Here is a 15722-nt window from a genome sequence, read left to right on the forward strand (position 1 = left end):
TCTTAAGAGAATTGAATGAAGATTAACATGCTCAAGAAGATATTAACTTTCAAACTCTTACAGACTCTTGTAAGTGTAGATGAAGATCAGACTTATGAAGACTTCTACACACAGCTCTGAACAATGAATGACTGTCTTATCAAGCTCAAGAATATACAGAACAGTGACAGAAGATATTACATCTCAGTAACTTATACACTCATGCTGAGAAATAACAATGATGCAGATGTCATGAATTGAATAGACTTGAATGTCTATATATAAGTAAGAGTCTCTGCTGTCTGAACAGGCTTCTGAGTTTCTGAGATCACTTCTGAAGAAGTCACTGATCAATGTCAATGTGAAGTATGCATCAACTATAACTGATCAGAACACACTGCTTTCAACTGCTGATCAATCTATATATCTTCATATTCAAGAGAAAGATTAGTGTCTTCTTATTTAAAGAATAAATCAGTATCTGTTCACATCAATCATATTACATTAGAGAAAGATTCAGAGAATAACTATGAGAATGTCTCAGTGAAACAGAGAAAAGATTAGCTTCTGTTCAAATTTGTAAACAGGAGCTTGAAAAGGTCAGATGACAATGATTTGAAAAGAAGATAGCAATGAATATGATTCTTGTATCTACTGTGATTATTAATATGTATAATATGAAGATCATGATAGACTGTGATCTATGTCACTATACAATGATAAAATCTTCAGTTGTAAGATGTCATAACCTTCAGTGTATTTCTCTATCAAAACCCTGACTTCTCACAGGATTTGATGATTCAAAAGACATTTGTATCTGTTACATGATGAAGCTGATCATAGATGTAGAAGAACATCAATGTGAAGATGTCTATGTGTATGAAGTTGATAATCTTAATTATGATTTTATGTTAGAACTTGCCTGGCTATCTGAAGAAGGCATCTTATTAAATGCTTAAAATAGAAGCTTGATATTCTCTAATAATGATAGAGTTCATGAAGATGATATTCACAAGATTATAGACCTGACACAGATCTCTGTCAATATATATAAAATACTCTGAAAAAGAAGTCATCATCAAAATCATTGACAGAGTCACTGATAGCAAGACTATGTGTCAATCTATTTCATCAGTCTGACTGATATCAAAAAAACTCTAGAAAAGTTATTCTGTGTTACAATAACAGATTCTTGTATGAAACTCTCTCAATAATATCATGAATATCTAGATATCTTCTGATAAGATAATATTATGAATATACTCTTCTTATAAGATTCTGAAGTGAATCACAGTATCATGTTAGAGAAAAAGAATGATAAGAACTCTGAACTGCTATGAGACTCTCTTTATAATATATTCTGAGATGAACTTCTTCTTCTTTGAAAGATACTCAATAATCTGTTAAATAAAGAATTCATATATATTAGTAACTCTTTCACTGCAGCCTCTATTCTCTTTGTAAAGAAATCAGATGAAGAACTCTGATTCTGTGTGAACTACTGAGATCTGAACAGATTGACAAAGAAAGATTGATATCTCTTATCTCTCATCAATGAAACTCTAGCACAGATCAGACAAGCTCAATGATTTATAAAACTAGATATTATCACTGCATTTCATAAGATTTGTATCACTGAAGAAGATGAATGGCTTACAGCATTCTAAATATGTTATGATCTCTTTGAATGAATAGTCACATTCTTTGAACTGATTAACACTCTCAGTATATTTCAGAAGTATATCAACTGAGTACTCTGAGATTTCCTTGATAAGTTTGTATCTACTTATCTAGATGACATTCTCATCTTCACTGATGAATTCAGAAAAGAATATTAAGAATATGTACAAAAGATATTACAACAGCTACAAGAAGCAGAACTACTGATAGATATTAATAAGTATGATTTTAAAGTCAAGAGTATCAAGTACCTGAGTTTTATTATAGAAGCTGATAAGAGAATTCAAATGAATTCTGAGAAAGTCTCTGCTATTTCTGAATGAGAAGCTTCATATACTGTGAAAGATGTATAAAGCTTCATCAGATTTACTAACTTCTATCAGTGATTTATATAAAACTTCTCAGATATTGTGAGATCACTTACAGATCTTATTAAGAAAGACTCAGTATTTTAATGATTAGTAGACACTGAAGCTGCATTTACACAGATGAAGAAGATATTCATTAATACTTCTTTACTAATAATCTTTGATTCTGATTGTGAGACAGATGTTGAAGCTGATTTCTCTGACTACATGATAGAAGAAGTGATATTGTAATATGATAATAAAGATGTTCTATAATTATATATCTTTATATCTAAGAAACTGAGTCTCACTGAATGCAATTATGAGATCTATGATAAGAAACTTCTCATGATTATACATTGTTTAGAAGAATAAGACTCTGAACTCTGAAGTATCTCTGAGTTTGAGATAGTCACAGATTATAAGAATCTTAAATACTTTATAACTACTGAATAACAGATGCAATGATCTGAGTTCTTAAGCTGCTTTCATTTTATAATACACTATCATTCTGACAGTCAAAACTTGATGACAGATGCCCTTTTATAATAAGAGTAAGATATACTATCTAATGTAACAGATACTCACTGAATGAACTGAGAGCATCAGCTCTTGAATCTGAAGATACTAGTTAATCAAGATAAAACAGCTTACAACACTATACATACTTCTCTGATTAGAACTATCACTGATATCTTAACTTCTTCTGAATCTATATTAGATGAGCTATGATATATAGCAGCTTAAACTGATGAACTTCTTCAAGCACTCACTGAAGCAGTATGATAAGAAGCACTCTGATTTTTCTCAGAATTATAAGTAAGAATCAACATCTTAGAATATTCAATCAATAATAATAACACTCTACAATTTTGTGAATAATACTGAGTCTCTTACTCTGAACCCTTACACATCTGAATAATGCAAGAGATGCATAATTCATGTATGACTGATTATTCAGACTGTGAATAACTGTATAGAATAATCACTCAAGAGTTCTATTAATCTGAGATATTAAACAGTATCAGAGACTTTGTCTGAAACTGTAATCACTGTTCTTCTGTTATCTCATAAAAGAACTGTAGAAAAGATCTACTAAAATCACTCAATGTTTCTGATAGAATCTGATGAGATGTAGTGATTAACTTCACTATTAATCTATCTAAGAGTAAGAGTTGTAGAAACATTCTGATCATCATAAATTGATTAAGTAAAGATGTAATATTGAAATCTTGTGATAAGATGAATACTGAATAAGTCACTAAAGTCTTTCTATAGAGCTTATTCTATCAGATGCATGAATTGCTGAGATCTATAGTATCAGATCAGAGCTGTCAATTCATGAGCACTCTCTAAACTAGAATCTATCAAGTTCTCAAGATTACACACTGTCTGTTAACTATCTATTATTCTGAGACTGATAATGCATCAGAACAGATAATTCAGACTGTAAAGAATTATCTTTATAAGTTCTGCAATTACTTATAAGATGATTAATATAATCTTCTTCTACACATAGAGATTACTATCAATGATTGAGATGCTGTTTTAACAGATGCAAGCCTGTTATTATTATTATTATTATTATTATTATTATTATTTCATTATACTCATATGCAAGCGGAGCTTATGATGAGTCCTTGCGTGATGTTAAATACAGGCTAAGTGTTGATTATACAGGAGGAAATACAGATGTTGAGATCATGCCAAGATAACAAGAACATAGGAAATACAAAGAAGTGACAATTAAATACATGCAATAATAACTTCCCAGCCCAGGAACATAGAGTAATTCATTGAAGCAATTTGTACACCTCTGTATTTATTAGAAACCTGAGGTGCTTAGGTTCCGGATTTAATGTATCCCCTGCGGGTTTCGAACCCACACGCCCTGATTTCCCACGCCAAGGCGCTACCGGGTGGCCGCATTAACCATTCGGCCACCGGGGCGATGTAAGCCTGTTCTTTCTTATACACAGATATCACATGAAAGTGTTAAATCTTCTAGAGATTACACAGTTCACACTGAACCTCTGCAGTCTGATTCAGATCACTGATAATATAGTAATAAAGCTCTGAGATGTCTGTGATTGAGCAGAGATCTTCATGACAACTGTAAAATAAGATTTAGAGAATTAAATCAATGTTTATCAAGACTCTGCTGAATAATATAAGATAGAAGATCTGATATAATTGAATCTTAAGAATATATGAATCACACATTCATTCTGTACACTAGATTATCATCACATCAGATATAAAGTAATAGAAGTTCTAGATAGTCACAACTACTGTCTCAACACATCATCAGAGATTCATGATATATTTTATATAAGCTTACTCTGCTGTGCTGTCATTAATCTGTTCTCTTCTCAACTGACTTCTAAGTGACAACTGCCAGGGATCATAGAAGAAGATAATAAACTTGAGTGAGAGATTGAAGAAATTCTCAATGAGAGATTATATAGCTATAGCTGATAATATCTTGTGAAATGAGTTGACTATAATTAACTGATCTGAACTCTGAGTTTTATGTTATCTGAAACAGTGGCTCTTGACTGATGGAAACTGCTTCTGAAAAGAGGGGACTAATGTGACAGGCTGCGCCTGATCAATCATATAAACTATTTCATTACACTTCACAGATTTCATGTACACTTCAATTCTCAGTCATTCTTGATCACTGATCCTCGGCCGTCATGAATGTGTATACTTCAATTCTCGGCCATTCTCAATCGCTGATCCTCGGCCACTATAAACGCGCGTATATTCTTCCACTCTGAAGCTTCATCACATACACATATAAATATTCATCTTGATCACTGATTCTCACACTTTCTCTTTTCTTCCTTCTTTAATGTTTTTATCTTTGTTATATAAGACCTATTAATATTATACTGATCTATTCAGCGTAGGCCTCTTACAAATATAAAGAGATTTAACAATTAACTTATGTAATTTCAACATCTACAGAATTGAATATAAAAGCACTGAAGAAACACTTAGATGCTTCTACATATTTTAATACTTCTGATCTCACTCTCTACTCATCATGAAGAATGAAAATATCTATAAAACTAAGTGTAGATGAAGATTCTATCAATTCATTAATCAATCAAGATTGATATATCAATGAACAATTGAAGAATCATGTAAAACAGAAGTTTCATTCATGAATAAAAGCATGTGAATCAGCATTGTGAACATCTGATAACATCATCAAATATCTTGAGATTCTGTTTCAAGACACTGTTATATATCAGAAAGTATTAGATTAATTACAGAGTATCTGACAGAGAAACATTTCTCTTACAACATTTATCTCTGATTTCAACATTAAAATTCTAGAAGTAGATGATCAATCTTGAAAGAATTGAATGAAGATTAGCATGCTTAAGAAGACATTAACTTTCAAACTCTTACAGACTTTTATAAGTATAAACAAAGACTCAACTTATGAAGGCTTCTGCACACAGCTTCAGATATTGAATGACTGTCTTATCAAGCTCAAGAGTATACAGAACAGTGATAGAAGACATTACACTTCAGTCACTTATACATCTGCACTGAAGAATAACAATGATGCAGATGCTATGAACTGAATAGATTCAAATATCTATACACAAGCAAGAGTTTCAGTCATTCAAACAGGCTTCTGAGTTTCTGAGATCACTTTCAAAGAAGTTACTGATTGATATTAATATAAAGTATGTATTAACTGTAACTGATCAGAACACATTTCTTTCAACTGTCAATCAATCTATATATCTTCATACTCAAGAGAAAGATCAGCATCTTCTTATTCAAAGAATGAATCAGTGCCTGTCTGTGTTAATCATATTATATTAGAGAAAGATTCAGAAGATAACTATGAGAATGTCTCAGTGAAACAGAGAAAAGATTAGCTTCTGTTCAAATTTGTAAACAGAAGCTTGAAGAGATCAAATGACAATAATTTGAAGAGAAGATGACAATAAATACAATTCTTATATCTACTGTGATCAATAATATGTATAATATGAAAGCCATAATAGACAGCAGTTTATATCATTATATAATGATTAAATCTTCAGTTGTAAGATATTATAATCATCAGTGTATCTTCTTATCAAAACCCTGACTTCTCACAGGATTTGATGATTCAAAAGACATTTATACCTGTTATATGATGAAGCTGATCATAGATGTGAGAGAATATTAACATAAAGATGTCTACACATATAAAGTTGATAATCTTGATTACAATCTTATGTTAGAACTTGCCTGGCTATCTGAACAAGATATCTTATTAGATGCTTAAAACAGAAGCTTGATATTCTCTAACAATGATAGAATTCATGAAGATGACATTCACAAGATCATAAATCTGACACAAATCTCTGTCAATGCATATAAAATGCTTCAAAAAAGAAGTCACTGATAGAAGAATTATGTGATAATCTATTTCATCAGTCTGACTGATATTAAAAAGACCTTAGAAAAGTTATTATGTGTTATAATAACAGATTCTTATACAAAACTCTCTCAACAATATCATGAATATCTAGATATCTTTCAACAAGACAATATTATAAACATACTTCTCTTATGAGATTCTGAAGTGAATCACAGTATTAAGTTAGAGAAGAAGAATGATAAGAACTCTGAATCATCATGAAACTCTCTTTATAATATATCTCAAGATGAACTTCTTCTTCTTTGAAAGACACTCAATGATCTGTTGAATAAAGAATTTATATATATTAGTAACTCTTCTGTCACAGTCTCTATTCTCTTTGCAAAGAAACCAGGTGAAGAACTCTGATTCTGTGTGAATGATCAAGAATTGAACAGATTAACAAAGAAAGATCATTATTCTTTATCTCTTATCAATGAAACTCTAGCTTACATTGAACAAGCTCAATGATTTATAAAGTTAGATATCATTGCTGTGTTTCATAAGATTCACATCACTGAAGAAGATGAGTGACTTACAGCATTTTAAACATAATATAATCTCTTTGAATGAGTAGTCACATTCTTTGAACTGATCAATGCTCTCAGTACATTTCAGAAGTATATCAACTGAGCATTTCAAGACTTTCTTGATGAATTTACATCTGCTTATCTAGATGACATTCTCATCTTCATCAATGAATTCAGAAAAGAATATTAAGAGTATGTGTGAAGAGTATTACAATAACTACAAGAAGCAGAACTATTAATTGATATTAATAAGTATGATTTCAAAGTTAAGAGTACTAAATACTTAGATTTCATTATAGAAGCTGTTAAGAAAATTCAAATAAATTCTGAGAAGATCTCTGTTATTCTCAAATGAGAAGCTTCATATACTGTGAAAGATGTACAAAGCTTCATTGAATTCACTAACTTCTATTAGTAATTTATATAAAACTTCTCAGATATCACAAGATCACTTACAGATCTCACTAAGAAAGACTCAGTATTTTAATAATCAGTAGACACTGAAGCTGCATTTACACAGATAAAGAAGATGTTTATTAATATCTCTCTGCTCATAATATTCAATTCTGATTGTGAGATAGTTGTTAAGACTGATTTCTCTGACTATGTGATAGAAGAAGTAATATTATAATATAATGATGAAAATGTTCTATAATCATGTATCTTCATATCTAAGACACTGAGTCTCACTGAATGCAATTACAAGATCTATGATAAGAAACTTCTCATAATTATACACTGTTTAGAAGAATGAAACTCTGAACTCTGAAGTGTCTCTGAATTTGAGATAATTATAAATTATAACAATCTTAAATACTTCACAACTACTTATAAACTCACTGAACAACAGATGCTACTAACAGTGATTCAGATAATGATGTTTCTGATAAAGAAGTATTGCTATTCTCAGTATATTTATCACTTTTAATATCTTATTATTATAAAAACTAACATTGTCTAAAGACAGAGCTATATAATGAGAATACTGCTGATAATGTTGAGTATATAAAGTAACTTTTAAAAGTAGACACTGAGAAGAATATTCTGAAGAATATTTCAGAAAATATCTCAGAAAATAATTATTAAGAAGATTCTAATAAGTCAGTTACTGAAGATATTACTATAAAAGATACTGCTATTAAAGATATTACTACTATCTCTCATTCTACTGATGAATTTATTGATTTTGATCCAGTAATTGATATAGCTCATAAACACAGTAACATTGAAATGAATTCATTTATTTTGATAATAAGACTCTGAGCTGAAGAGTTGAGTATTTTCTGAAAAAACTATCAATTACTGCTGTAAATTCTGTATTTATTGAAGAATATATCACTGATAAGTCTGCTCTCTAAAGGCCTATTAACTCTAAAAAAGAAATACAGAGTATAATTTTCAATTTTATCAGTGAAGAAAATATCAATTTTAATAGTATTATCAATGTAAATATCAACTCTGAGTTCTGCTTAGAAAAATCTCATCATATTCTTCATGAGATTACTCTACTTTTAAAATTCAATTTCATTAATATCTGCTCTTCTCAAATTCTCAAATTTTCAGTGATAGATGTATATAGAAATAATAGAACTTATCAACAATTTCACTGAGTTATGATAATCTCAAAGTTAAGAGAGCTCTGTCAAATATTATTTCAGTAACTTTGTATGATATTTATTAATAAATAAACCTCTTTTTTCTTCTGATTTTATTTAATATTAGTGTGGAAATCTTGAATGCTACTGTAAATCAGAATTAAATGATATATCTTATATTAAGAGAGTGCATTTTGTCAGATATAATCACTGATATTCAGATATGAGAATGAGATCTTATATAATAGTTCTGAAAGTTCAAGAAGTTATTTATTATACTTCTCAGATAGTACAAAGATTATCATTCTTAAATCTATCATTTATTTCATTTGAATTAATCACAGTGAAAGATGAGATGAAATATATCTCAATTATTCAGATTCTGAATTAACTTAATGTTCATATGAATACAATGTTTGAATCAGATTTCAATTTATCAGTGAAATATAAGAATAAAGATCAGTATTTTCTTTATCAGATTATAAGAACTAAGACTGAAGCTGTTGAGATATAATTATATTATAAATCTTTATCAATTCAGACTGAGTTGAAAATTGCTGCATATGAATAAGACATTTTGAAAAGTATATTTTACTCTGATATACAAGTTATTTTTCTATTATATTAATTGTTCATTGATGAATTTAATTTATATTGAAATATGTACTGAAGCTTGATAAGTTTTTATATGATTTCTACACTAAGTGCTGTTGAGTGCTTAAAGTGAAATAATATTTTTACTTTAATCTTTAATTCTTATAGTATCAATTTCTCTGACACTATTACTACATTATCACATGACTTATCTATATTAAATTATAAGACCATTATGATGAATATTAGTGAAGAAAAGACAAGAGTGATTGCATTTTGTATAACATTTCTTAAAGATATATCACAGTAAAATAGTAATATAGAGATTAAAGAATCAACTGTAAGAAGATCTTACTGAAGCTGTTTTATTAATGATAAGTATCAGCTGAATTTGAACTACAATTTACATAATAATGACTGATTTCATCATCATATACAGCATCTTCAGGCTAAACTAGATAATCTGCTGAATCTTATATACAGAGATCAAATGTGTCAAGAGCAGAGTATAACAGTATAGACAGTATCTCTTTTTTAAATATATTTAAGTTTAAATTTAATCTTATTTTTCTCTTCAGATTCATATTATAGTGAGTTTACTGAAATATTAGAGATTTTATACTTATTACTGATCTGTTCTATTCTGTTACTATATAATCAGTAAGAATACTTCTGAATATTATAGACATTTCTCTTTTCTTATAGTTGAAACCATTTACAGTTGTTAATCACTTATCTCAAGAAGTATCAGCTTCAAGAACATACTTAAGCTTCAATCATTATATCTCTTATCTTACAGTGTAAACTCAGAGAGAAATGACTCAGTTCAGTAATCAAGCAGATCATTTCTACAGCATTTTCAGTATAAAGTCAAAATCAATCATCTATTAATCTTATTATTCAGATATATGCAGTTATTATAAGAAGTAATAGTCTATTAATATCTTAATCTCTGAGAGAAAATAATTTTAAAGTAATCTATTAAATTATACTTACAGTCTGCTGATAGTTATAGTTTCTTATTAAAGCTGCAGTGAGAGCAGCAGTAATATTTAAATTATTCTAAACTGATTCAGTTATTAATTATCAATTATTCTCTGCTTTAACTATGAGTATAGTTACTATATATACTGACAGTGATGATTATATTAAAAAAGCAAAGCTTATATAATATATAAAGAATCAGCTGAATATGCATATTAGACTGGCCGTCAGAACTATGAATTTCATATTTGATCTCATTTAATCTGGTCCCATACATTTCTTGGCATGAATCCCGCTGGGACTAATCATTAAATAAACATGCAAAGTGACTATATATCAGATCTCAAAATGAAACCATGACTTGAAAAAAATGAGAAAGTGATTTCATTTGATCTCATTTAGTCCCATTCTTGGCATAAAGTTACTATTTTTAGACATTTTAAGGTTTTTTTTAGACTATTTTTAATTTTTTAAAAAGTAACGCTTTTTGATAATACTTAAATGAGATTTAAAGCCATTTAAAGCAATAAAAATAATTTAAATTGAGAAGTGAAAATCATGGTTTCATTTGGAAAATGTAACAAGAGTAGACAGTAAGTTTCACTGAGACAGTATGAGACTACTATCTAATGTTAGAACCGTGTAATGGGATCTGTCAAATTGACAATGAAACTATCAAAAATTCTGGTCCTGGTCCCAGACACGGTCACACGGTCAGTCTAATGCATATTAACTTATACTATATTAAACTGATTAAAGAATATACTGTATCTAACAATTATAATATTCTGATAGAAGAGAATAAGTATTGAGACTATAAAAATCTAGTACAGTGAATAAATCATTGAAATATGAAAAAGACACGCCTCAGTGACTGAATGATTAATGCGGCCACCTGGTAGCACCTTGGCATGAGAAATCAGAGCATGTGGGTTTGAAACCTGCAGAGAATACATTAAATCTGAAACTCAAGCACCTCAGGTTTCTAATAAATACAGAGGTGTACAAATCACTTCAATAAAAATTGCTCTATGTTTCTGAGCTGAGAAGTTATTATTACATGTATTTAATTGTCACTTCTTTGTATTTTCTATGTTCTTGTTATCTTGACATGATCTCAATACCTGTATTTCCTCCTGTATAATCAACACTTGGCCTGTATTTAACATCACACAAGGACTCATTATAAGCTCTGCTTACATATGAGTATAATGAAAGAATAATAATAATAATAATAATGAAAAAGACACTACTCTTATAGAAGAGTTTTCAGTAAATTTTATAACTAGTATTAAGAGATTTCTTTAACAGCTCTGATATACATCTGATATAGAAGATTCAGAATTTGTATATATATTACTCAGTACTTTTTAATAATTTACTGAGAATGAATAAAAAAGATAAAGATAAGAATAATAATTCATTAAACTACTCTATTAAATTAATGTTAATAAAAGATTATATTACTTCAAAGATTTTTAATCATCTATTATTAAATAAAATATCAGAGAAAGTTAATATATAATTTATAAATCTTTTCAAGCTTGAATTACTTTATTTATTTCTTAATAATCTGTGAGAATTCTATAAGACTGATTGAAATAAGTTCTCAGTTTTAAAACTAGATTATCATTCAATTCTTTTCTATAATAAGTTAATATTCTCAGTTCAGTATATCTCTTCAACTAATTAATCAATTAGTTATTAACTTATTAATATATAAATCAGAGAGTATATTCACTGAATCTCTCTTATAAAAAAGAATATTCTTTAATATCAGAGAACTAATCTTGACTGAATTATAACTATTTTTATTTATAAAATAAGAAGAGTGAAGCAGATTTTCTTTACACTTACTTCTCTACATTATATCAGACAGTATTATCTGCTGAATCTGCTAATTTTATAAGAGAATAATAGTTATACTATTATCAGACTTCTAGCAGTTCAAAAGACAGTATTATATAATATTTCAATACTAGATACTGATGAAAATAATGATTATTTAGTGTATAAATCTCAGATAATAAGATATTTATATTATACTTAAGATGTCTTATTTCTTTAGATAGTAATTTAATTTATATAAAGTAGTTAACTAGTCTAACTGAATAGTATACAAGTATTGATTTCACTGATAGAATAGTATATTATAACTCATAGTATCTTAGTAGTATCTTGATAATAACATCTGTTAATTACGTAATGACTAGACTGACTGCTGAGATTATGAATTTCATATTTAATCTCATTTAATCTGATCTTATACATTTCTTGATGTGAATTCTACTGAGACTACTTATTAAAAAAACATGCAAAGTAACTATATATCAGATTCTAAAATAAGATTATAATTTGAAAAAAATAAGAAAGTAATCTCATTTAATTTCATTTAGTCTCATTCTTGATATAAAGTTACTATTTTTAGACATTTTAAGGTTTTTTTTAGACTATTTTTAATTTTTTAAAAAGTAACACTTTTTAATAACACTTAAATAAGATTTAAAGTTATTTAAAGCAATAAAAATAATTTAAATTGAGAAGTAAAAATCATGATCTCATTTGAAAAATGTAATAAGAGTAGACAGTAAGTCTTACTGAGATAGTATGAAACTACTATCTAATGTTAAAACAGTGTAATCAGATCAGTTGAATTGGTAATGAGATCATCAAATATTCTGATCCTGGTCTCAGACTCGGTCACATGGTCAGTCTAATGATGACTGAGTCCTCTGATGATGTCAAGAAGTCCTGTGCTGTTTCAATGCCATCTTGACATTTAATTTTCAGCAATGTGTCACTGAAATCAATGGTGGCACAATGTGTTACGATCGGCGACACGTGACCGGCGTGGAACGGTGGAACCACCGTGGAATCACCGTAAATTAACCCTACGTTCTTCCGGTATGTATGGATCCATTGGAAGTTGGCGGGTCACGGGACGGGGTCTTCGCCGTCTCACTATTCCTCAGTCACTCACAACGGGAGTATTGTACAGCCCGCATCCGCAAAGTAACCACCACAATTAAACACTCCCACCAGCCTTACATTTCGAGGCTCAGCATGGCTACTCTTGCTATTAATGGCCTGGAAACGCTTCTCCAGAGTCTCGAGGTGGAGATACCTGTCCCAACATTTCCCACCGCGAACAATGTCGCTAATCCGGTCGACGTATATCGCTGCTATGTTGCTAAGGTCGTAAAGCAAGGGGTCAAATGTGACGAGGACACTGCATATAATGCCATCCAACGAACACAGGTGCTGGCCCACGGCGATGTGATGGTGGTGGTTGCGCGCCTTCGTCTCAAAGGAGCCAATGTAGACCAGGTTGCCCTTGACTTATCATCCAAGGTGATATATTCTTTGCATTTCCGAATCTCCTGACATTGAAATCTTTACTAGAAACTAATATTCAGCTCCAGCTCTGTGGCATTTCGCTTATTTCCAACCCTGTACCTAAGGGTGTCTTCATTCCTATCTTTTTTAGTGCCACGACTTTACCCCGCCTAATTTTACCGTACATCTTCGATCGACGACAATTGTATGGCCACGACAAAATTGCTGGTCTGAAACAACCTGAGAATGAGGCTGCTGGCAAGAAGAAAGTAATCGTGGAGTTTTCTTCGCCCAATATCGCCAAGGAGTTCCATGCCGGGCATCTCCGTAGTACAATAATTGGGGCTTATATTGCGAACCTCTACGAGAGTATGGGCTGGGACGTAGTCAAAATAAATTATCTGGGTGACTGGGGGAAGCAGTTCGGCTTGCTTGCCGTGGGTTGGCAGAAATTTGGATCCGAGGAACTGTTCCAAAAGGAACCCTTGAAGCATTTACTAGACGTTTATGCAAAGATCAATACTTTGTTCAAACCAGAGCAGGAGGCCAGCAAGAACGCTAGGGATAACGGCCAGGATACCTCGGAGATAGAGAACAAAGGACTTTACGCCGAGCGAAACGCCTTTTTCAAGAAAATGGAGGATGGAGATCCAGATGCACTCAGCTTGTGGAGGCGGTTCCGTGACATCAGTATCGAGAGGTACATCCGTACCTACGCGCGCTTGAACATTGCTTTCGACGAATACTCCGGAGAATCGACCGTTCGGCCGGAAACAATTGAGAGCGTCGAAAAAATGCTGAAGGAGAAAGGTATTTACGAAGAGAATGAGGGGTCATGGGTCATAGATTTCAAGAAAGCACGGCGCCCGCAAGCTCGGTACTGCCGTTGTCAGGAATCGAGGCGGAACGACGACCTATCTTCTTCGAGACATCGCTGCTGTGCTAGAGCGGGTGGGCAAGTACAAATTTGACAAAATGATCTATGTCGTTTCCGCTGAGCAAGACTCGTACTTTCAGCGTGTCTTCAAGACGATTGAGATTATGGGCTACCCTGATATTGCGACTAAACTTGTCCATGTCAATTTCGGGAAAGTTCAGGGAATGTCGTCGAGGCTCGGAACGGTGAAGCTGCTGAGCGACATATTGGATGAGTGTGGGAACGCCATGCACGAAGTTATGCGGGCCAACGAAGCAAAGTACGCTCAAGTTCCGGACCCAAAAGCAGTGGCAGATGTCGTTGGTATCACAGCAGTTATGGCGCAGGATATGAGTGGGAAAAGAATCAACAATTACGCTTTTGATATTACCAGAATGACTTCCTTTGAAGGCGATACAGGACCTTACCTCCAATATTCGCATGCAAGGCTCTGTTCGATCATGCGAAAAGCACAGCTAACGGCGGATCAAGTTGCAAAGGCTGACTTTACCTTGCTCAAGGAACCCCACGCCGTGGATATAGTTCGCCTAGTGGCTCAATATCCCGATATAACCAGTCATGCATTCAAGACTTTGGAACCCATCACTGTTCTCACGTATCTCTTTCGACTTACCCATCAAGTGTCTTCTGCGTACGATGTGATTAAGGTCCTAGGGATGAATGAGGGCCCTGAGGTCATGTTGGCGAGGTCCGCATTGTATGAGGGAGCCCGTCAGGTACTCGAGAACGGCATGCGACTACTTGGGTTTACCCCGGTAGCGAGGTACGCCTTTCGTTGTCCTTGTTTTTTTTTTTTTTTTTTGGTCTTGCCAACTACAACCTACTAACCAGTAGACAGGATGTAAATTGACACTGGGATATTTATCCCTATTCTATTAGAGAATCCCCATCTGAAATGTTAACTCTAGTTTTTGCGCTGGGGCTACAGATTTTCGTGGCCTAGCGCGTTAGTAGATAGACTATTGAAGTCGAATCAATTTCTAGGCATCCAACCTAAACAACTTGAGCCTCCAATCAATCCATCTCTTTCCTATAACTCGCGCTGCGCCCACGAACTGGCTCTTAGCTAGGGTAGGAGGCATTAATTTAAGTACTACGCGCCTCGGGGAAAATTGCTAATAGGAATGAGACCTCAGAATCCAGGCGCTTAGCAACTGAGTAAGTGCATGTCTATCTTTAGCAACCCTTGTTAACGCTCACCGGCATTCATTCTTAACAGTCATCTTTAACGCTGCTGCTTCATATCCCTGTTTCCACAAGCACGTTCATTTTGTTTCAAGTTTCAATTACAACCACCTATCAATT

At 32.0% G+C, this 15722-nt stretch overlaps 1 protein-coding gene across 1 annotated transcript; it reads left to right on the plus strand.

The window, feature by feature from the left end:
- Positions 1-13207: 13207 nt before the first annotated feature.
- BDCG_04670 (arginyl-tRNA synthetase) lies at positions 13208-15360 on the plus strand (the record flags this gene model as incomplete). Its single annotated transcript, XM_045420316.1, has 4 exons — positions 13208-13495; positions 13567-14312; positions 14374-15180; positions 15297-15360. The coding sequence occupies 4 exons, from the start codon at positions 13208-13210 to the stop codon at positions 15358-15360; spliced, it is 1905 nt and encodes a 634-aa protein (XP_045276448.1).
- Positions 15361-15722: the final 362 nt, after the last annotated feature.

Source organism: Blastomyces dermatitidis (genome assembly GCF_000003525.1).
Source record: "Blastomyces dermatitidis ER-3 genomic scaffold supercont1.4, whole genome shotgun sequence".
Taxonomy (NCBI): domain Eukaryota; kingdom Fungi; phylum Ascomycota; class Eurotiomycetes; order Onygenales; family Ajellomycetaceae; genus Blastomyces; species Blastomyces dermatitidis.